A 22,076-nucleotide genomic window follows, 5' to 3' on the forward strand; every position below is an offset into this window, starting at 1 on the left:
GGAAACTTTAGAGTGTTTTCTATCCTAATATGTCAATTATATGCTTATTCTAGCATCTGGTCCTGAGAAATAGGCCGTTTACTTTTGGAACGTTATTTTTCCAAACATAAAAATAGTGCCCCCTAGCTTCAAGAGCTTAACTAAAGCCTGGTTTTTAATGCTTAACTACAGCCTGGTTTTTAATGCTTAACCAAAGCCTGTTTTTAATGCTTAGCTAAAGCCTTGTTATAATGCTTAACCAAAGCCTGGTTTTTAACCAAAGCCTGTTTTTTAATGCTTAACTAAAGCCTGGTTTGTAATGCTTAACTAAAGCCTGGTTTTTAATGCTTAGCCAAAGCCTGGGTTTTTTATGCTCAATTCAAGTCACACAGTCTACTCCACCCTCTGTATGTATTGTGTGGCGCATGAATGAAGGGTGAAGGAGGGTGGAGAGTTTGCATTAATGAGCTGTTGCGGAGAGCAGCAGCATACAAATATTGAGAGAGGGGGGGATCGGAGGGAGAGGGAGAATGAGATAGTGAAAGGGAAAAAGATAGTGAGGAGAGAAAGGAAGATAGTGGGAGAGAGATTGTGAGAGAGAATATTGTGTGAGGGGGAGACAGAGATTGTAAAGGAGAAAGAGATATTGAGGTGGAGAGAGATATATTGTGAGAAGGAGAGATAAAGCGAGAGACAGACAGAGGGAGAGAGAAGGACAATGAGATTGAGCTGTGAATTGCTGATTGCCCATGCCAAAATGAGGAACGGTCAGAGAAAGAAAGAGAAGCTTCCTCGTCTCTCTCCTTTCTTCACCTGGGCGTGAGAAACTGTGAATAACACGCGCCAGAGAGCTCTTTTATGGCCATTTGGCGGCTCAAGGTTAAAAGCCTGTTGTCGACGCCTGATAAAAGGCTCTCCAGAGGCTTCAGGCATGGCGGAGGCGGGCGGTGGCGAGGAGGAGGAAGTGTAATTTCCTGTATGGTCTCCCCACCGTTAGTTCATCTACAGGCGGCTGCACTCATTACCACGGCTCAGACCACCGTGAGCCAACACTGCCACCGCTCACCATTAATCACAGGGACGTTACCTCAGTCTAGAGAGAGAGGTAGAATGAAGAGAGAAGGGGGGTTGTAGAGAGGGAGGGATGGAGAGGAAAGAGGGGATAGAGAGAGGGGAGGAGAGAGGGAGGGGTGGTGGAGAGGGAGGGTGTGTGGGGGGAGAGGGAGGGTGGGTGGGGGGAGAGGGAGGGAGGGTGAGCGGGAGGTGGGGTAGAGAGGGAGAGGCCAGTGAGGTCCACAGAACTTTCCGGTATCAGAGAGAGAAAGACAAATGGGCATTCCCTCCAAGGTTAATGGATTAAAGCGGAGGATTCAAGTGATTGTCCTCGAGAAACAAAACAAACAAAAGAAAACGATGGTGCAGTATATAATAAGACAAACATAAATCAGTGTATCTGGGTCTGAGGTCTTAGTCGAGTTACGAGATCCAAAACACATTTTCATGTTATCTTAACCAAACTATTTATTACATGTTTTTTAGCTAGAATGCGGAACTTTAAAGTTAGCTAAATTCACACGAAGTGGCATTCCCGGAGAATTAGGACTTAGCTTAAAATCAAACTGGAAAACCACTTAGCCCGACTAGTTAATCACAACCTCTCGCCAGAAAGGTTTTTACGAGCACCCATGCTGATAAGACAGATGTTAGCCAGAGCCACGGTTTTACACCACACTTAAGGAATGTGAGAAAGGTGAAAGTAGAGTCTAGTTTCTAAGTGATATTTACAACCTCTTAGTGTAAACCTCCTTAACCCGACTTTTAGTGCAAATCTTAACCCCATTTGAGGTTGAGACCTTTTCTGGTTTATCTTGACACTTTTGTCAATGACGTTGGCGATTGAATTGATAGAGGATGGGCCCCGACAAAGAGAAGCAAAACAGCATCCCTATAGTTGCATATGATTGATGGTCAAGCTGCTTTGTGTTCGGACCCACGTTTTTGAATTGTGTTCTTCTAAGCCCCAGATAGACACCTGAGTGATGGATTCGGGTGTATGCCTACTTTCAATAGTATCCTCCACCCTTGTTAGCCAGACTGGAACAATCTACTGTAATCCGTCCATCTTCATCTTTCGCTCTCAATTTACCTGTCATCCATAGTCCTCTCTGGGATAGATTGAAATCCCTCATATGTTATGATGAAAATGAGAGGGTATGAAGGATTTGCACAGAGTAGCTAGAAGTTTCTAACGGCTTCCTGACATATTTCCACCCCACACGGACTGAGGTAGTCGAGTGTGATGATATGACATGGAGGTCTTTGACAGGTTAGCTAGAGGGATGTGACAAATGAGGAGAGAGAAAAAAATCTTAGCGTTTAATTTTTTTTTGTATTGGTTTTCCGTTAAAACGATAAGAAAAAGAAATGTTAATAAATTCTGTGTGATTTCAAAGTGCATCCATTTCAGATAGTTAAGCATTGCACCTGTATTACCATTACTGTACCTCAGTTCCACCTCGCAAATGTTGCATTTTACCGCCTTCTCACTTAACGTCTCAAAGCATTGCCATGTAGGACTTCGCTGATGTCGCTTGCCTTTCTCTGCCATTTTGCCCCAACCGTTAACAGCAATGACGTGGTGGGGGAGAGTCGTCTCCAAAATAATCGACTCCCTGCACGTCGACTCCAGGTGTCGACTCCCATTTCTGAGTGCCAAGATTAGAATCCACAAGGAATCGACTCCTAAGATTTGGATACTTTTGGAACGGAGGAAACGGATTAGTTGGTGTACCTCTGTAAAAAAAAACACACACACACATTTGCGTCTTCCAAAGCAAGGGAGAAAGAGGGAACGGGCACAGTACAGGCAGGTCTGCCACTAGGTAGACAGAGTCAGAATCGTGCATGAGGCCTATCTATCGGCAATCAAAAGCTGAATCTCACAATGGAATGCTTCATCTTGCAAACTTCAGTAAAGCAGGGCCTATCATTAAGGAATATGCTAGGATACTCTACACGCACCAGACTGAAGACTGAACACACACTTGCATCATTAGCGAAGAGAAAGAGCAGACGAGCCGGCACGAGGCAGAGAGAGGAGGGGGCAGGCAGAAAGAACCGTGTGGATATGTCATGGTAATCTGCATCTCGCAATGTCTTGTCTTGCAAATTTGCCAAGTAGCCTGAAGTTCACCTCTATCTCTCTGGTTTTATTTAAATTACCCAACTTTCCCCAGGCCTTTATAGCCTATCGTCTAGTTAGGCTATAACACGGCAAAGAATACGTTTCGTGATAACTGCACTGTGATTTTAATTTTGTAGGAGGGGGAAAGAAAATGTTTTTCTCTTCATTGTTTACGATCGCAATTGTGTTCACACCCCTCGCTAGAAGTTTCCATAATAACGAGTTTAGGTGCTCCTCACCCATTCAAACTTACCCCGAAAGAGATAGTCTAGTGTGACATTATGGTTTGAAAGATTTGGACAGAGTAGCTCTCTCAAACTCAACGAGAACGGCCCTATATCAACAGTTAGGCCTTTCTAACATTCTTGACCCCCAGCCGGACTGAGATTTGTAGTATGTTTGCCGGCCTTGGTTTGGTGTTGTGCTTTATTGACTTTGACAGTGTTCTGACTGTCCCTTTCGCTTTTGTCTTCCCAATATAGCGTGCGCCCCCGGGTCATTCAAGTACAAGCAGGGGGAGGGCTCGTGTTACCCCTGCCCCCTCAACAGTCGCACGAGCTCCAGGGGTGCCAACATCTGCCTATGCCAGAATGGCTTCTACCGTGCCGACAGTGACCCTCCGGACTCAGCCTGCACCAGTAAGTCAAGCTCACCGTTTTTCATTAGCAGTCGTCATTGGCCGAAGATATTCAATGGAGATTCTCCATGCGATTTAGTGTAGAACCAGGCTTAGCCTTTGTCTGAAGAACTGGCCCAGAGAGTTTTCGAAAACCGCCATGGTGCAAGTGTCTGTGAAGGCAGTTTAGTTTTAACTTGAGCAACTGTGGTTGTTTACACAGATACCTTTATCAGAGAAATCCCCCTTTTTCTCAGAGATATCACAATATGTGTATGATAGACATGCACTGCTTTGACATTGTGACATAGCCTAACACCAAAGGCCTTTTTTCCCCTCTGGCATAACATACATTAACTGTGACTGAGCCCCTATGACTCGTGCACACTCTCCTTGTTGAGAAAATTCGGACTGTGTCACTGTTTCCAAATCCTTTCATACCACTGTGCCACTATCATCGCAGACCATTCGGACTCCATACATCCCCTATAGCCTGTCAGAGCGTGTGCCAGTCCTGGCAGACAATGTTTAGCAAGGGGTCGAGGGTGTTGTACTCGAAAGCTCAGCTCGGGGCTCACGTCGGGAGCCCAGCATTTCAGACTTTGTGCCCAATTAGATGAGGCCACATTCTAAACTGTGCCAGTCTAATTGGATAGGACAGAGCATGTGGGGGGGGGGGGACGACGACGACTATCTCCACTTAGGACGAACAGGCAGAGGAGCTGAACTGAGTTGGTTGAGATGCGTGAACTGACACACTCTGAAAGCATTACCTCGCCATGTGCTGCTGCCGTAGTAGGTGTTGTCTGAGTCGGCTTTGAGAGGGCTTTGGGTTTAGATTTCCCCTCCAGCCTCTGTAACTGGATGAAAGAAACATTCTGCTTGCTGCTCCAGTTGTCCCCTGTAGCATTTATCACACGTTACCCCGATTTCATACCTTTCTTATTTAAAGAACTCGTCTCCATTGAGTAACACTGTTCCATAGGTATACACTACTATGCACCACCGCTGTGCAATGGATCATTTAAATTCAGATCATCGCTATTTTATGGGTAATGAATCACATTTCATGAATAGTGATGTTTAAGTCAAGCGTGGCTTGGATATGGTTTATATTCGCTGTATGAATCCTGCTATTTATTTCATCATGTATATAGCAGAACATATTTCTACTTTATGGAATGAACTCCCATTGCTATTTAATGGGTAATGATTTATTAAGTTCCATGAATTATAATGTTGAAGTCATGCATGGAATGAACATAGTATATATAAAATAAATGAAGACTTCTGTTCAATTCATTATGTGCTGGAGATCATATTTCTCCACCAGAAAGTGGACAATTGTATGAACTGTATGGACCCAGGAAGATAAGCCCTAATTGGTATCTTTAGTAAGCAAATCATAAATGCTTAGAGTGGGGTTCGAAGACTATGGTTTTAACAGTGAGGTTCTACAATATTAGCCTCTATAAGCGGTGTTCAGAGGACATCACTAACCCGTATGTGGCGTTTCTGTCCAGCCGTGCCCTCGCCACCTCAGAACGTCATCTCCACGGTGAACGAGACCTCGATCGCCCTGGAGTGGGAGGAGCCACTGGACGTCGGCGGGCGGGACGACGTCATCTACAACGTGGTGTGTAAGAAGTGTCAGCGCGACCAGAGCCCGTGCTCGCGCTGCGACGACAACATGGACATGTCGCCGCGCCGACTCGGCCTGACCCAGAAGAAGGTGGTGGTGAGGAACCTGCAGGCGCACACCCGCTACAGCTTTGAGGTCCAGGCGGTCAACGGCGTCTCTGGGAAGAGCCCCGGCGCACCGCGATACGCCACCGTCAACATCACCACCAACCAGGCCGGTTAGTATCGTCGTAACGCTTTGTCAGCGCTTAACGTTAGCAGCACTCAACATGAATAATTGATATCGGGCACTCACTCTCACCTCACCACACCACAACACACCACTCAAGGTCACCACTGTAAGTAAAGTAGCTACCTACCACTTAACATCGCCTCTCTGACTACACGACGACACACCACTCAGTGTCACCAACTTTACCACTCAACTCAGGTTAGCAGCAACAAAGTTGTCTACTTTCTACCGTCTCATCTTGTTCTCAGGACTGATGCTTTGTGTGAGTTTATGGCCTCAGTATGTGTCATTTCAGCTTAGTACCAAATCAAATAAACTGAAATGCCATGGAGAATGGTCAGATAAATGTCATGGTAAGAAGTCAGATAATCGTAAACAATGCTCAATGAAGAGCTTGTACACGTTGCGAATTTCATTTATACAGTGGAACAAAAATGCTCTTAACATATTCAACATGAAAGCTTGCATTTCTTTTTACTTATTTACATCACCCTCTTTTGTTGTCCAATCACAGCACCGTCAGCAATACCCACAGTGCACCTGATGAAGTCCACATCAGACACCCTCAGCCTGTCCTGGCTTCCCCCAGAGAAACCCAACGGGGTCATCCTGGATTACGAGATTAAGTACTACGAAAGGGTAAGACACTGTTTTATAGCCTGGTCCCAGATCTGTTTGTGCTGTATAGCCCACTCCTAATGCCTTTTTCCCAGCCTTTAGCCTGGTCCCAGATCTGTTTGTGCTATATAGCCCACTCCTAATGCCTTTTTCCCAGCCTTTAGCCTGGTCCCAGATCTGTTTGTGCTGTATAGCCAACTTGTATGTGTTGACTATACAGCACAAACGCATCTGGGACCAGGCTCACTGTTCTCTGATTCAACCATGATTTACATTAGGAAACATTTACTCTGTACTTTAAGTTTGAAGAGTCACTGGAAAGAAAACAATTGTACAAAATATGTTTGAAAAGTAAATATTGCATTTTTTGTCTGATGTAGCTGGGTTGTTTTTGGCATTTCACAGGTTAGCGCTCACTTGATGCAGATGTGTATTGTTTTCTTCAGCAGCATCAGCATCATGTGTCCGATGGACATAGACATGCTGCTAGACTATGAACCAAATTAACTCAACTACATCAAGTGAATGCTGTCCCTTTTTTAAAAAGAAAAATAATTTAGCATTTTTTCGATTCTAATCCATGTATTGTCGGGGTTCCTCAAGGTTTTCGTGCTTCTAGGGAGTTTTCCTTGTCAGTCTGCCTCTGATTTCCGTCTAAGCTGTGTTACTGTAAAATCATGTGACAGCTGCTGATGTTAAAAGGGTTTCATAAGTACATTTGTTCGATTGGTTGATTGATTGATGTGTTCCATAGGGCCAGGCCATGTCACACACGGTGACGGCCCAGCACAGCTCAACCCGTGTGGAGGGACTGAGGGCTGCCACTCCCTACGTTGTCCAGGTCCGGGCTCGCACTGTGGCTGGCTATGGACACTACAGTATCCCTATGGACTTCAGCACCTCCATACACAGTAAGCATTTCTCTCTCTCTCTCTCTCCTCCTCCTCCTCCTGTGCTCCTTCGTTGTCTCATTCTTTCTCTCTGTGCTCTGTGTCGAGCTCTTCCACCCCATCTGTCTCTGTGCCTCTTACTTTCCCTCTGTCTCTCTTCCTTTTCTGCCTTCACTAGTTCATTGTCTTTTTCTCCTCCTCTTTCTGTCTCTCTCTCTCCCTTCACTGTTTATCAGTATCCTCCACCATTGCTAACGCCTTTCATGTTTGTTTTTCACCGGTGTTTCAAAGCTTTTCTAGGTTCACTTTAATAAGTACAATCCACCCAAGTAGTGAGAGAACACTGAAGAAGCCATTTGAAGAAGTTGTCTGTTTAAAAAAAAGAATTGCTCTTAATGGCTGTGTGATATTTCTACAGTCTATTACGGAAGCAGATTAATGCAGGATTAATACATGTAAAAACATTGAAATAAAATGTCTTGTTTTTCAATATGCGTGTTTTCTTTTTTACCAGAGTGCATTGCTTTTTGGAATAAGTAAGTAGCCTTGCACAAGGTTTGGCTTCTAGGAGCAGCAGCCACTCTCCTGTTTCTGTAACGTGAGGCAGCTAGATGTGCAGGACGCTAGTCTATCGCAAGGGCTTAACCCCAATCTAATTCAATGCAGAGTGCCAAGCAGAGACGCTCTGGCCGGGGACCGAACTCCCAACCGTCCAATCGCAGGGCGGACACTAACCACAAGGCCACTAACTTGGCTTTTTTATTTTTTATAAAGCGCTTTTTTATTGCGTCTAAATGTAAAACTAAACACAGATTGGAATACAATTCACATCCCATTTATTTTGTTTTGGCATGAATCCGCTTCCATATTTCACTAGCTGTTTATTTTAAGAATTCCTCAGTGACATTTCAGGTGTTTATTGTTTGTTTATCATTGTTTTTTTTATTTCTCAGGTGACCCTCAGAAATCGGTGCAGGACCAGCTGCCGCTCATCGTGGGCTCGGCGTCGGCCGGTCTAGTGGTCATTGTTGCCATTGTGGTCATGGCCATTGTTTGCTCTAGGTAAGTTGTGTTTTTTTATATGTATCTATTTATCTAACACAGGCCTTTTTGGTCATTATTTGGCAACTTCTTGAATCCTGAAAAGCCCGTAGAAAGGCTTAAGCCAACCTTAGCATTGTTCCATTCTTCCAATCCCGACTGTCTGAATACAATCTGTTATCTTCCGCTTGTTATTTGAAAGCAGCCTGTGGAGTGCCAGCCAGGAATGAGGATTGATCATACGAATGAGATTGTGCGTGTGTGGTCCTTGTTTGCAGGAAGCAACACAGCGGTTCGGAGCTGGAGTACACAGAGAAGCTGCAGCAGTACGGTGAGCACTGGGGGAGAGTGTGTGTGTGTGTTGGGGGAGCGGGTTGTATATGTGTGTGTGTGTCTTTGGGGCAGGGGGTTGTGCTTTTGTGAGTGTGTGTTTGGGGAGGGTGTTGTGTATTTGTGCAGCAGCGGTACGGTGAGCACCGGGGGAGGGGGTGTGTGTTGGGGGCAGGGGGTTGTGTGTGTGTGTTGGGGGAAGCGGTTTGTATGTGTGTGGGTGTTGGGGGAAGCGGGTTGTATGTGTGTGTGTTGGGGGCAGGGGGTTGTGTGTGTTGGGGGGAGGGGGTTGTGTATTTGTGTGTTTGGGGAGGAGGTTGTGTGTGTGCGTGCATATGTGTGCATACTATACAACTCTAGTCCTGAAGAGCTGCAGCTTCTGTGGTCCTTTGTTCAAACCAAGATGGTAAACCACCTGATTGAATGAATTATTCAGTCATCTGACCAAGGCAGGAAACTGCATTTGCTCACAGAAATCCATGATTATCTAGATCTAGATCAACCCCCCCCCCCCCCCCCCCCCCGCTGTTCAAGACTCCCCGAGCTGTGTGATAGATATGCTCATATGCTGTTCATGCTTCCAATTTGAGACCAGTCATGACTGTATTATAGTCACTCAGTGTGTGTTCAAGACCTGGCGAAAAACATCTGACGCAATCCTCCCTTCATTAATTTCATCTCTCTAGTTTCCCCGGGGGTGAAAGTATACATTGACCCGTTCACTTACGAGGACCCCAACGAGGCCATCCACGAGTTTGCCAAGGAGATAGACATCTCGTGTGTGAAGATCGAGGAGGTCATTGGTGCAGGTAACCAATATAGCTATATATTTTCAGGGGTAGATCAGCTTTAATATTGCAGATAGTTTGCGACTTCCATCAATGTAATTGTCTACATCATTTCCAATCCCCATATTTTTTGTATAGATATAGACTATATATACAGTGCCTTGCGAAAGTATTCGGCCCCCTTGAACTTTGCGACATTTTTCCACATTTCAGGCTTCAAACATAAAGATATAAAACTGTATTTTTTTGTGAAGAATCAACAACAAGTGGGACACAATCATGAAGTGGAACGACATTTATTGGATATTTCAAACTTTTTTAACAAATCAAAAACTGAAAAATTGGGCGTGCAAAATTATTCAGCCCCCTTAAGTTAATACTTTGCTGCGATTACAGCTGTAAGTCGCTTGGGGTATGTCTCTATCAGTTTTGCACATCGAGAGACTGACATTTTTTCCCATTCCTCCTTGCAAAACAGCTCGAGCTCAGTGAGGTTGGATGGAGAGCATTTGTGAACAGCAGTTTTCAGTTCTTTCCACAGATTCTCAATTGGATTCAGGTCTGGACTTTGACTTGGCCATTCTAACACCTGGATATGTTTATTTTTGAACCATTCCATTGTAGATTTTGCTTTATGTTTTGGATCATTGTCTTGTTGGAAGACAAATCTCCGTCCCAGTCTCAGGTCTTTTGCAGACTCCATCAGGTTTTCTTCCAGAATGGTCCTGTATTTGGCTCCATCCATCTTCCCATCAATTTTAACCATCTTCGATGTCCCTGCTGAAGAAAAGCAGGCCCAAACCATGATGCTGCCACCACCATGTTTGACAGTGGTGATGGTGTGTTCAAGGTGATGAGCTGTATTGCTTTTAAGCCAAACATAACATTTTGCATTGTTGCCAAAAAGTTCAATTTTGGTTTCATCTGACCAGAGCACCTTCTTCCACATGTTTGGTGTGTCTCCCAGGTGGCTTGTGGCAAACTTTAAACAATACTTTTTATATCTTTAAGAAATGGCTTTCTTCTTGCCACTCTTCCATAAAGGCCAGATTTGTGCAATATACGACTGATTGTTGTCCTATGGACAGAGTCTCCCACCTCAGCTGTAGATCTCTGCAGTTCATCCAGAGTGATCATGGGCCTCTTGGCTGCATCTCGGATCAGTCTTCTCCTTGTATGAGCTGAAGGTTTAGAGGGACAGCCAGGTCTTGGTAGATTTGCAGTGGTCTGATACTCCTTCCATTTCAATATTATCGCTTGCACAGTGCTCCTTGGGATGTTTAAAGCTTGGGAAATCTTTTTGTATCCAAATCCGGCTTTAAACTTCTTCACAACTGTATCTCGGACCTGCCTGGTGTGTTCCTTGTTCTTCATGATGCTCTCTGCGCTTTTAACGGACCTCTGAGACTATCACAGTGCAGGTGCATTTATACGGAGACTTGATTACACACAGGTGGATTGTATTTATCATCATTAGTCATTTAGGTCAACATTGGATCATTCAGAGATCCTCACTGAACTTCTGGAGAGAGTTTGCTGCACTGAAAGTAAAGGGGCTGAATAATTTTGCACGCCCAATTTTTCAGTTTTTGATTTGTTAAAAAAGTTTGAAATATCCAATAAATGTCATTCCACTTCATGATTGTGTCCCACTTGTTGTTGATTCTTCACAAAAAAATACAGTTTTATATCTTTATGTTTGAAGCCTGAAATGTGGAAAAATGTCGCAAAGTTCAAGGGGGCCGAATACTTTCGCAAGGCACTGTATAACATTCTATTGGTTGCAATAATTTTGTACATTTTAATTTAAAAACTTGAGTTTTGAATCCATGGTTGTTTTGTGTATCAGTTCATAAACCATGTGCCATGGAATTGGAACATCAGAAATCTCTTCCCAGCTATTATGCAATCTATATGGCACAGCTGTCAATTTTTTGGTCCTGAAATGAAACTGGTTTACTTTTTTAATTTATCACCATTTTCTTTAGACAATTTTGGTCTTTAATGCAGGGTCAACAGACAAGTTCCTTACTTCTCCCCCTTCCACTTTCCTCTTCCATTTTTGCATTAATGCTGCAAGTAGTTGGTTGTAATTTTAAGTAGAGCAGACATTTCCATATATTTGTGTTAGCTGCATGTGTGACATAACTATAATTTTCAAAGATTATACCTTTTTTAGTGTGGCCTTTTTGAAATGCGGATTTTAAGGGGTAGGCTTTTTTGGAGTCGATTGTGTTTTGGGGAGTGGTCAATGTTGAGGCGGGGGGGAGTTGGTTGAACAGGATTTGTGCTGGGTGGGCAGTGTGTGTGTTCAGGGGATGGGCAGCGGTTGTTGAGAGGGTATGTGTGTATTGGAGGGGGAGTTTAGAGTGTCTGCTTCTGTCATTCACCAAGTCTGCTGTTTCTTCTCTAAGAGCATGTCTTTCTATCTCCCAACTTCAACCTTGAACGCCTCCTTTGCTTTTCTCTTTTTCTCTTCTTTCTCTCTCCTTTTCCTTTTTAATCACACAACTTTTTACCAAGGCACCAAAACCCCTAAGCTCCTCATCCGTCCCCTCTCCCCCTACACCGGTCCCAGGCACCACTACCGGTCGCAGGTTAATCTTTCCGTCCCTCAATCCCTCCCCAACCTCTCAGACCCCTGAGCTCTCGCTCTCTTTTCCTCCCCTCCTCACAAACTCCATCCCTTGCTCTCTTCCTCCTCTTCTTCCTCTTCTTCCTCCTCAGTTCAAACCAGTAATGCTCCCTCTCCCTTACTCCCCCCCGCTCCCCAATCCACACTCCCTCCTCCACTCCTTCCACTCACTCCCTTCCCCACCCAGGTGAGTTCGGGGAGGTGTGCCGCGGGCGCCTGAAGCAGGCCAGCCGCCGTGAGGGGGTGGTGGCCATCAAAACGCTGAAGGCGGGTTACACAGAGCGCCAGAGGCGGGATTTCCTGGGGGAAGCGTCAATCATGGGCCAGTTCGACCACCCCAATGTGATCCGGCTGGAGGGCGTGCTGACCCGCAGCTGCCCCGTGCTCATCATCACCGAGTTCATGGAGAACGGAGCGTTGGACTCCTTCCTCAGGGTGAGTGAGGCTGACACCAGTTGTGGCGACATGAGGAATTGTACATGACAACTCTGGTTGATATTGATAGCCTAGGAGTTGTATACTGTTTAAAATCCCAAGGCTCATGGAGAATGGAGCGCGGGGCTCCTTCCTCAGGGGAACACTGACTGAGTTGTGATGATGCATGGAATCATACAGGACACATTCAATTGATATCGAGTCTACTCTACCGAATCAAATCCTGGAGTCACGCATTATCACACAAACTGTGCGACCACCTACACACCAGTGGAGGCTTTGAGTCGTACCGAACACACACCAGTTATGACAATCCGTGGAACCGTTCCTGACCCCTCTGATGACTATTGATAGCGGCTGTACTGAAAATCCTAAGACCTGCATAGTTATACACAATACAGCTGACGGATAGGGATTCTCCTGCACAAAACCATTGATGGAGATACTCTTTGACTGTGCTACGTAAAAGCCTGGGGACAAGCACAATTGCATATAGCACCTCCTACACATCAGTGGATGCTGGACAAATCCGCGGGGGAGTAGAGAACTTCTGCAACTTTGGAGAGTTCTATCACATGACACCTACTGTAATGACAGTGGGTGGTGTACACACACAGCAATGCTCTCTGACTCCGTGGGAGCTCGTTTTGAGTTTGTTTTTATTTAACCCATATATTACCAGGTAAGTTGACTGAGACGACGTTCTCATTTACAGCAACGACCTGGGGATTAGTTAAAGGGAAGAGGAAAGGGACGATTAGGTGGCCGTGATGGTATGAGGGCCAGAATGGGTATTTAGCCAGGACACCGGGGTTAACACCCCTACTCTTACGATAAGTGCCATGGGATCGTTTAGTGACCACAGAGAGTCAGGACACCTGTTTAACGTCCCACCCGAAAGACGGCACCCTACACAGGGCAATGTCCCCAATCACTGCTCTGGGGCATTGGGATCTTTTTTTTAGACCAGAGGAAAGAAAGAGTGCCTCCTACTGGCCCCCATCCCAACACCACTTCCAACCAGGACCAACCATGCTTAGCTTCAGAGGCAAGCCAGCAGTGGAATGCAGGGTGGTATGCTGCTGGTATGCTGCTGGCTCTTATTAGCCGTTATCCTTGATGAGCTCTTAGGAATGACGCACTGTCCATTCTTAGGTCATCGTACTATAGCTTACATAAAGTGTAGCTCCTTTCCTTTAAGAGTACACCAAGATCCCGCCTCCGAATCAAAAAAACAACAACCCAGATTTAACCTTGAACCAGGAAAGACCCTAGAGGTTACAGACAAGGTTAACATAGTCATTCACAAATGATCTCTCTCAGAGGACAGTGAGGAAACGTAAGACCATGCACCACAGTGCAATCTCCATAGCCCTCCTTGTCTTATCTCATCTTGTGACTGAAGAGCAGCTTCTCACTCCTTCTCACGCACTCCTCTCAGTCAGATGTCCGTCCAACCGTGTGGGTGTGTGTGTGTGTGTGTGTGTGTGTGAATCATGGATACACTCTGCCGTGATCTAGTGATGGCCCGCCAAACTATTGTGCCTGACTATGGGATGCAGGCAGAACAACACACACACACACACAACACATGCATAACAAGAACAAACATGTTTGCACGTAAAGGACAAACACACACACACACACACACACACAGCATATGTTTTACTATCCTTGTGGGGACCTAAAATGCATTTCCATTCAAAATCATGTTTTCCCTAACCTTTAACCCTAAACCTAACCCCTAAACCTAATCTAACTCCTACACCTAAGCCCTAAAACTTAACCCATAACCCTAACCCCTAAACCTAACCCTAAAACCTAACCCCTAAAACTAATTGTAGCACTAACCCTAAACTCTAATCCTAAAATAGCCTTTGTCCTTGTGGGAACCTGGGAAATGTCTCCATGAGGAATAATTTGACTTGTTTTACTATCTTTTTGGGGGCTTTTGGGGATTTTCGGTACCCACGATCATAGTAATACAAGCCCCCTAACAGACCTAACCATCTATGCCTGTTATGAAGCATTTTGTTTACATATCCATCCAAACTTGTTTTCCTGTCAAACTAAATTTGAGTGTAGCGTACAAAACAGAATGTTTACATATTTGGCATGTTTGGAATGTTTCCCTCCTGAGTTGTTGACAAACAAACCTTGATTTCCAGGCTCCCTCTGAGACTTGGAAGTATGGCATCAAATTAAATCAAACTTTATTTGTCACAAATGCTTACTTAACCAACAATGCAGTTTAAGAAAGAGTTTCAAATCTAATTTTATTGGTCACATACACATGGTTAGCAGATGTTAATGCGAGTGTAGCGAAATGCTTGTGCTTCTCGTTCGGACAATGCAGTAATATCTAACAAGTAATCTAACAAATTCACAACAGCTACTTTCTACACACAAATACACACAAATGTGAAGGGGTGAATAAGAATATGTACATATAAATATTTAAAAGAGCGATGGCCGTGAGGCATAGGCAAGATGAGTAATGCATAGACATATGAGATGAGTAATGTACTGTTAGGAAAATATTTACCAAATAAACTAAAGTAAAAAGTAACACAATAATATAACAATACCAAGGCTATATACAGGGGGTACCAGTACCGAGTTAATGTGAGGGGGTACAGGTCAGTCGAGGTAATTTGTAGATTGAAGTAGGGGTAAAGTGACTATGCAAAGATAATAAACAACTAGTGGCAGCAGTGTAAAAACAAATGGGGGGGGGGGGTCAATGTAAATAGTCTTGGTGGCCATTTGATTAATTGTTCAGCAGTCTAATGGCTTGGGGGTAGAAGCTGTTAAGGAGCCTTTTGGTCCTAGACTTGGCGCACCGGTACCGCTTGCCGTGCGGTAGCAGAGAGAACAGTCTATAACTTGTGTGACAGATGCCGAGCAGTTTCCATACCAGGCGGTGATGCAACCAATCAGGATGCTCTCGATGGTGCAGTTGTAGAATTATTGAGGATCTGGGGACCCAGACAAATCTTTTCAGGCCCTTGAGGGGGAAAAGGTGTTGTCATGCCCTCTTCACAACTACATGTATCTTGGTGTGTTTGGACCATGATAGTTTGTTGGTGATGTGGACACCAAGGAACTTGAAACTCTCTACTCGCTCCACCACAGCCCCATCGATGTTAATGGGGGCCTGTTCGGCCCACCTTTTCCTGTAGTCCACGATCAGCTCCTTTGTCTTGCTCACATTGAGGGAGAGGCTGTTATCCTGGCACCACATAGCCAGGTCTCTGACCTCCTCCGACTATAGGCGGTCTAATTGTTGTCGGTAATCAGGCCTACCACTAATTATGGTGTTGGAGTTGTGTTTGGCCACACAGTCGTGGGTGAACAGGAAGTACAGGAGTGGACTAAGCACGCACCCCTGAGGGGCCCTAGTGTTGAGGATCAGCATGGCAGATGTGTTGTTGCCTACCCTTACCTCCTGGTGGTGGCCCATCAGGAAGTCCAGGATCCAGTTGCAGAGGGAGGTGTTTAGTCCCAGGGTCCTTAGCTCAGTGATGAGCTTTGTGGGTACTATCGTGTTGAACGCTGAGCTGTAGGCAATGAAGAGCATTCTCACATAGGTGTTCCTTTTGTCCAGGTGGGAAAGGGCCTTGTGGAGTGCGACTGAGATTGCTCATCTGTGGATCTGTTGGGGCGGTATGCGAATTGGAGTGGGTCTAGGTTATTCAGGTTGATGCTGTTGATGTGAACCATGACTCGCCTTTCAAAGCACTTCATGGCTACCGACATGAGTGCTACAGGGCAGTAATCATTTAAGCAGGTTACCTTCGCTTCCTTGGGCACAGGGACCCAAGTTCTGCTTGAAATATATAGGTATTACAGACTCTGTCAGGGAGAGATTGAAAATCTCAGTGAAGACACTTGCCAGTTGGTCCACGCATGCTTTGAGTACACGTCCTGGTAATCTGTCTGGACCTGTGGTTTTGGGAATGTTGACCTGTTTAAAAGTCACGCTCACATCGGCTACCAAGAGAGTTATCACGCAGTCGTCCGGAACGGCTGGTGCTCTCATGCATGAACAATACTAATAAGAAATGGGACTGATTATGTATTGGAGCTGGTAATAGAAATATAATTTCTAGAACAAAAATGCCCATTCAAGTCATGGAGCCATGATTTTCCATTCTAGTTATTCTAATTCTGTGGAGCTGTAGTGAGGGTAAGCATGGTTAGCATGGCACCATCAATGTAACGCTCATTTCCTTTCAGTCAAGACTGGATCACGCAGAAAAAGGTTGAACCTCTTGTCGTTCTGTGAAAGGACAATTGAATTCTAACTGTAACTAGTTGACAGCGGACTTTCCTATTCACTTTCACGCTGTTTCATCTGAAGTTACACACAAAAACACACATACACACAGCACAGCACATGGAATTGAGTCATTAAATAGTCATTCATTCGGCAGGGTGGCCTAGTGGTTAAGAGCGTTGGACTAGTAACCGGAAGGTTGCAAGTTCAAACCCCTGAGCTGACAAGGTACAAATCTGTCGTTCTGCCACTGAACAGGCAGTTAACCCACTGTTCCCAGGCCGTCATTGAAAATAAGAATTTGTTCTTAACTGACTTGCCTAGTTAAATAAAATAAAAAAATCTTATTAGATGGGGTCAGACAGTTGAAAAGTTTGTCTGTTGCAGACTGACAGAACCAGTCATGGATGGTAATGGCATATGTCATGATAATGTTTATGTAAGCTTAGGGACTGACTGACTTCATCTACCGATTCCCTCACCCATCCCCCTTCTCTTTCTCCCTCCTCTTACTTTTTTTCTCACCCATCCCCCTTCCCTCTCTCTCCCTCCTTTCTTACTTTTTCCTCCCCCATCACCCCCTTCTCTTTCTCCCTCCTCTTACTTTTTCCTCAACCATCCCATTCTCTCTCTCTCCCTCCTTTCTTACTTTTTCCTCACCCATCTCCCCCTTCTCTCTCTCCCTCCTTTCTTACTTTTTCCTCACCCATCTCCCCCTTCTCTCTCTCTCCCTCCTTTCTTACTTTTTCCTCACCCATCTCCCCCTTCTCTCTCTCTCCCTCCTTTCTTACTTTTTCCTCACCCATCTCCCCCTTCTCTCTCTCTCCCTCCTTTCTTACTTTTTCCTCACCCATCTCCCCCTTCTCTCTCTCCCTCCTTTCTTACTTTTTCCTCACCCATCCCCCCCTTCTCTCTCTCCCTCCTTTCTTACTTTTTCCTCACCCATCTCCCTTCTCTCTCTCTCCCTCCTTTCTTACTTTTTCCTCACCCATCTCCCTTCTCTCTCTCCCTCCTTTCTTACTTTTTCCTCACCCATCCCCCTTCTCTCTCTCTCCCTCCTTTCTTACTTTTTCCTCTCCCATCTCCCCCTTCTCTCTCTCTCCCTCCTTTCTTACTTTTTCCTCACCCATCTCCCCCTTCTCTCTCTCTCCCTCCTTTCTTACTTTTTCCTCACCCATCCCCCTTCTCTCTCTCTCCCTCCTTTCTTACTTTTTCCTCACCCATCTCCCCCTTCTCTCTCTCTCCCTCCTTTCTTACTTTTTCCTCACCCATCCCCCTTCTCTCCCTCTCCCTCCTTTCTTACTTTTTCCTCTCCAATCTCCCTTCTCTCTCTCTCCCTCCTTTCTTACTTTTTCCTCTCCCATCTCCCCCTTCTCTCTCTCCCTCCTTTCTTACTTTTTCCTCACCCATCTCCCCCTTCTCTCTCTCCCTCCTTTCTTACTTTTTCCTCACCCATCTCCCCCTTCTCTCTCTCCCTCCTTTCTTACTTTTTCCTCACCCATCTCCCCCTTCTCTCTCTCTCCCTCCTTTCTTACTTTTTCCTCACCCATCCCCCTTCTCTCTCTCTCCCTCCTTTCTTACTTTTTCCTCACCCATCCCCCTTCTCTCTCTCTCCCTCCTTTCTTACTTTATCCTCACCCATCTCCCTTCTCTCTCTCTCCCTCCTTTCTTACTCACCCATCTCCCCCTTCTCTCTCCTCTCCCTTCTGTCTCTCTTTCCTTCTTTTTCCTTCTGTCTTTTTCTCCCTTTCCCATTCCCCTCTATCTACCCTCCTCCCTGTCTGCATTACTCCTCTATTTCACTACCTCACTCACCCCCATTCCCCTCTATCTACCCTCCTCCCTGTCTGCATTACTCCTCTATTTCACTACCTCACTCACCCCCATTCCCCTCTATCTACCCTCATCCCTGTCTGCATTACTCCTCTATTTCACTACCTCACTCACCCCCATTCCCCACCCATACCTCACAGCTGAATGATGGGCGCTTCACGGTGACCCAGCTGGTGGGCATGCTGCGTGGCATCGCGTCGGGCATGAAGTACCTCTCGGACATGAACTATGTCCACCGGGACCTCGCCGCCCGCAACATCCTGGTCAACAGCAACCTGGTGTGTAAGGTGTCCGACTTCGGTCTGTCCCGTTTCCTGGACGACTCATCAGTTGATCCTACCTACACCAGCTCTCTGGTGAGTGGTGTGGGAGGGAGAGTGTGAGTTGTGGGAGGATCTGCTTGTTGGCTTGATCTGTGTTTATTTGGTATGTCTATGTTTGTCTGTGTGATTGCTTGTTTGTTTGTTTATCTTTGTTTGTTTGCAATTTTGTGTATAAGTGTGTGTGTGCTCACCATGTGTGTTTTTTTTGGTCTCTCTGCAGTCTGTAAATGAGAGTATGGTTATCAGTGTGTGTCTGCCTGCGTGGGTGTCTGCCTGTGTGGGTGTCTCTGCCTGTGGGTGCATGTCTGCCTGTGTGTGAATGCGTCTCTGCTTGTGTGTGTGCGCGTCTCTGCCTGTGTGTGTGTGCGTCTCTGACTGTGTTTACTCCATCGCACAGCATGCTCCAATGTAGCAACCCTGCGTCTCCCTGTGTCTCTGCAGGGAGGTAAGATTCCCATCCGCTGGACCGCCCCCGAGGCCATCGCCTTCAGGAAGTTCACCTCGGCCAGTGACGCGTGGAGCTACGGAATCGTCATGTGGGAGGTGGTATCCTACGGAGAAAGGCCCTACTGGGACATGAGCAACCAGGATGTGAGTTAGTTATACTCACTGAACAAAAATATAAACGCAACATGTAAAGTGTTGGTCCCATGTTTCATGAGCTGAAATGAAATGAAAGATCCCAGAAATGTTCCATAATTAGAAAAGGCTTATGTCTCTCAAATGTTGTGCACAAATTTGTTTAAATCCCTGATAGTGAGCATTTCTCCTTTGCCAATATAATCCATCCACCTGACATGTGGCATATCAAGAAGCTGATTAAACAGCATGATTTATCACAGGTGCACCTTGTGCTGGGGGGGGCAATAAAAGTCCACTCAAAAATGTGCACTTTTGTCACACAACACAATGCCACAGATGTCTCAAGTTTTGAAGGAGTGTGCAATTGGCATGCTGACTGCAGGAATGTCCACCAGAGCTGTTGCCAGACAATTGATTGTTTAATTCTCCTACCATAAGCGTCGTTTTAGAGAATTTGGCAGTATGTCCAACTGGCCTCACAACCGCAGACCCACGTGTATGGCGTTGTGTTGTCAAGCGGTTTGCCAATGTCAACGTTGTGAACAGAGTGCTCCATGGTTGCGGTACGAACCCGCCTAGTGGGCCACCCATCCATAGTTTAGGGCCAATTCATTGATTTCAATGAACTGATTTCCTCATATGAACAATAACTCAGCAAAGTCTTTCAAGTTGTTTCATGTTTCGTTTCATATTTTTGGGTTATACTCTCTGCCTATTCTTTAGGTAGAGTCTTCCACAACACTCGCATGCTACTTATTTATGTATTCCATTATGTATTCATGGTATTGATTTGATAGGGACAGTGCACACGAATCAACAATTTTCAGGGTGAAAGTCAATGTTAAAGAACCGGAGTTAGGAACAAAGCTTATTTTAGTCCCTTTAATAAACGACCTAAAATTAAGTATTGGTAATGTATTAACCACTGTTTAATTGCAGGGGGCTCGTTTACATTGCAGTGACATTGCAGCCTCTACCTTTAGCTTGACAGTTATGCTTAAGTGTGTTTTTATCTTCACTGTGCAGGTGGTCAGTGCGGCTGTGTGCCTGGGTTGGCGTTTTTTTAAATTTTATTTTACTTTATTGCCTCCTGCCACCCCTATCTACACCTGCATGTTCACCCCACAGATATTTACTACGGCAGAGTAGTAAACACATACACACACACACACTCTCTCTCTCTATCCCCGCAACACATCTTACCATCTCACTGGGCTTCTACCTTATTAATAAATAGAGAACAATGATGCTCATCCAAACGTGGCATCCCAACGTGTTGTATTACTACTGCAGCTAGTTTCAATAGAGCAGCACAGAAAAGTGGGAATAGTATAGGAGAGGTTTTGTATGATCCTCGGAGGCACATTTCCATTGCAGGAAGATGTAATTCAAATACAGACAGACAGCATATGGATATGAATAGCTTCCCTGTACAGAGAATAGAAACATGTCATAACAAATCAATGAGAAAACAAGGAAAGTTGCGGAGTGCAGTAGAGAGATTCATTATCATGATCAAAAAACACAACTGCTTTGTGGCAAGCAGTTAAAAATGCATATGTAAAGTGAAGGTATGAAAATGAGTAAAGGGAACAGCTTTATTTTATTCCACCGTGAATTGCAATGTAACATTCTCCTTTTGAATTGCCAGATTTTTGGGGGCCTGGAATATTGTATTATATCACAACATATTCTATCCCGTTGTAGAGTGTCATATTGTGCCGTAGAGTATCGTATCGAAATTGTATTGTATTTCGTTGTGACATATCGTATCATATTGCATTGCATCGCAAGATATATTGTACCGTACTGTATATCATATTAACCCTTTTACTTTCTGTAGGTGATGACTGCTGTGGAGCAGGACTACCGCCTGCCCCCTCCCATGGACTGCCCCATGGTGCTGCACCAGCTCATGCTGGAGTGCTGGGTGAAGGAGAGGAACCTGAGGCCAAAGTTCTGCCAAATCGTCAGCACCCTGGACAAGCTTCTCCGCAACGCCGCTACCCTCAAGGTGGTCACCAGCACATACTCAGGGTGAGTGGAGGGGACTGGAAAGCGTTATTTTTGATTTGCACAACAAGACCGGTGTTAAGACAACGTAACAAGGCAACGGTTTCAAAATAAGTATATACGAGTGTGCAGGAGAGATCAGAAACCTAAGAGATTATACAATCTTTATTGTTGGTTTGATTTGTTGTTTTGGGGTGCGATCAACAATATCGACCGTGGTTAGTTGGCCCTAAAATGTACACTGAGTGTACAAAACATTAGGAACACCTGATCTTTCCATGACATAGACTGACCAGGTGAATCCTGGTGATCCCTTATTGATGTCACCTGTTAAATCCACTTCAATCAGTGTAGATGAAGGGGAAGAGTCATGTTAAAGAAGGATTTCTAAGCTTTGAGACAATTGAGACATGGTGTGTGTGTGTGTGTGTGTGTGTGTGTGTGTGTGTGTGTGTGTGCGCGATTGAGGGTGAATAGGCAAGTGCCGTTGAACGGAGTATGGTAGTAGGTGCCAGGTGCACCGGTTTGAGTGTGTCAAGAACTGAAATGCTGCTGGGTTTTTCAAGCTCAACAGTGTCCTGTGTGATTCAAGAATGGTCCACCACCCAGCCAATTTGACACAACTGTGGGAAACATTGAAGTCAACCTGGGCCAGCG

The 22,076-nt window shown here is 45.2% G+C and overlaps 1 protein-coding gene across 1 annotated transcript in view; it reads left to right on the forward strand.

Moving 5' to 3' along the window:
- The window catches only part of ephb3a (eph receptor B3a), a 45,238-nt gene that overhangs the window by 19,354 nt on the left and 3,808 nt on the right, over positions 1 to 22,076 (forward strand). The window contains exons 4-14 of the mRNA XM_064941186.1: positions 3,646 to 3,801; positions 5,303 to 5,638; positions 6,167 to 6,291; positions 7,025 to 7,181; positions 8,114 to 8,222; positions 8,480 to 8,532; positions 9,218 to 9,340; positions 12,142 to 12,389; positions 18,642 to 18,857; positions 19,266 to 19,415; positions 21,250 to 21,443. Coding sequence (XP_064797258.1) covers positions 3,646 to 3,801; positions 5,303 to 5,638; positions 6,167 to 6,291; positions 7,025 to 7,181; positions 8,114 to 8,222; positions 8,480 to 8,532; positions 9,218 to 9,340; positions 12,142 to 12,389; positions 18,642 to 18,857; positions 19,266 to 19,415; positions 21,250 to 21,443 — 1,867 coding nt within the window. The remainder of the gene's footprint in view (positions 1 to 3,645; positions 3,802 to 5,302; positions 5,639 to 6,166; positions 6,292 to 7,024; positions 7,182 to 8,113; positions 8,223 to 8,479; positions 8,533 to 9,217; positions 9,341 to 12,141; positions 12,390 to 18,641; positions 18,858 to 19,265; positions 19,416 to 21,249; positions 21,444 to 22,076) is intronic.

The sequence above is a fragment of the Oncorhynchus masou genome, chromosome 3 (assembly GCF_036934945.1).
Source record: "Oncorhynchus masou masou isolate Uvic2021 chromosome 3, UVic_Omas_1.1, whole genome shotgun sequence".
In the NCBI taxonomy this organism is placed as follows: Eukaryota; Metazoa; Chordata; class Actinopteri; order Salmoniformes; family Salmonidae; genus Oncorhynchus; species Oncorhynchus masou.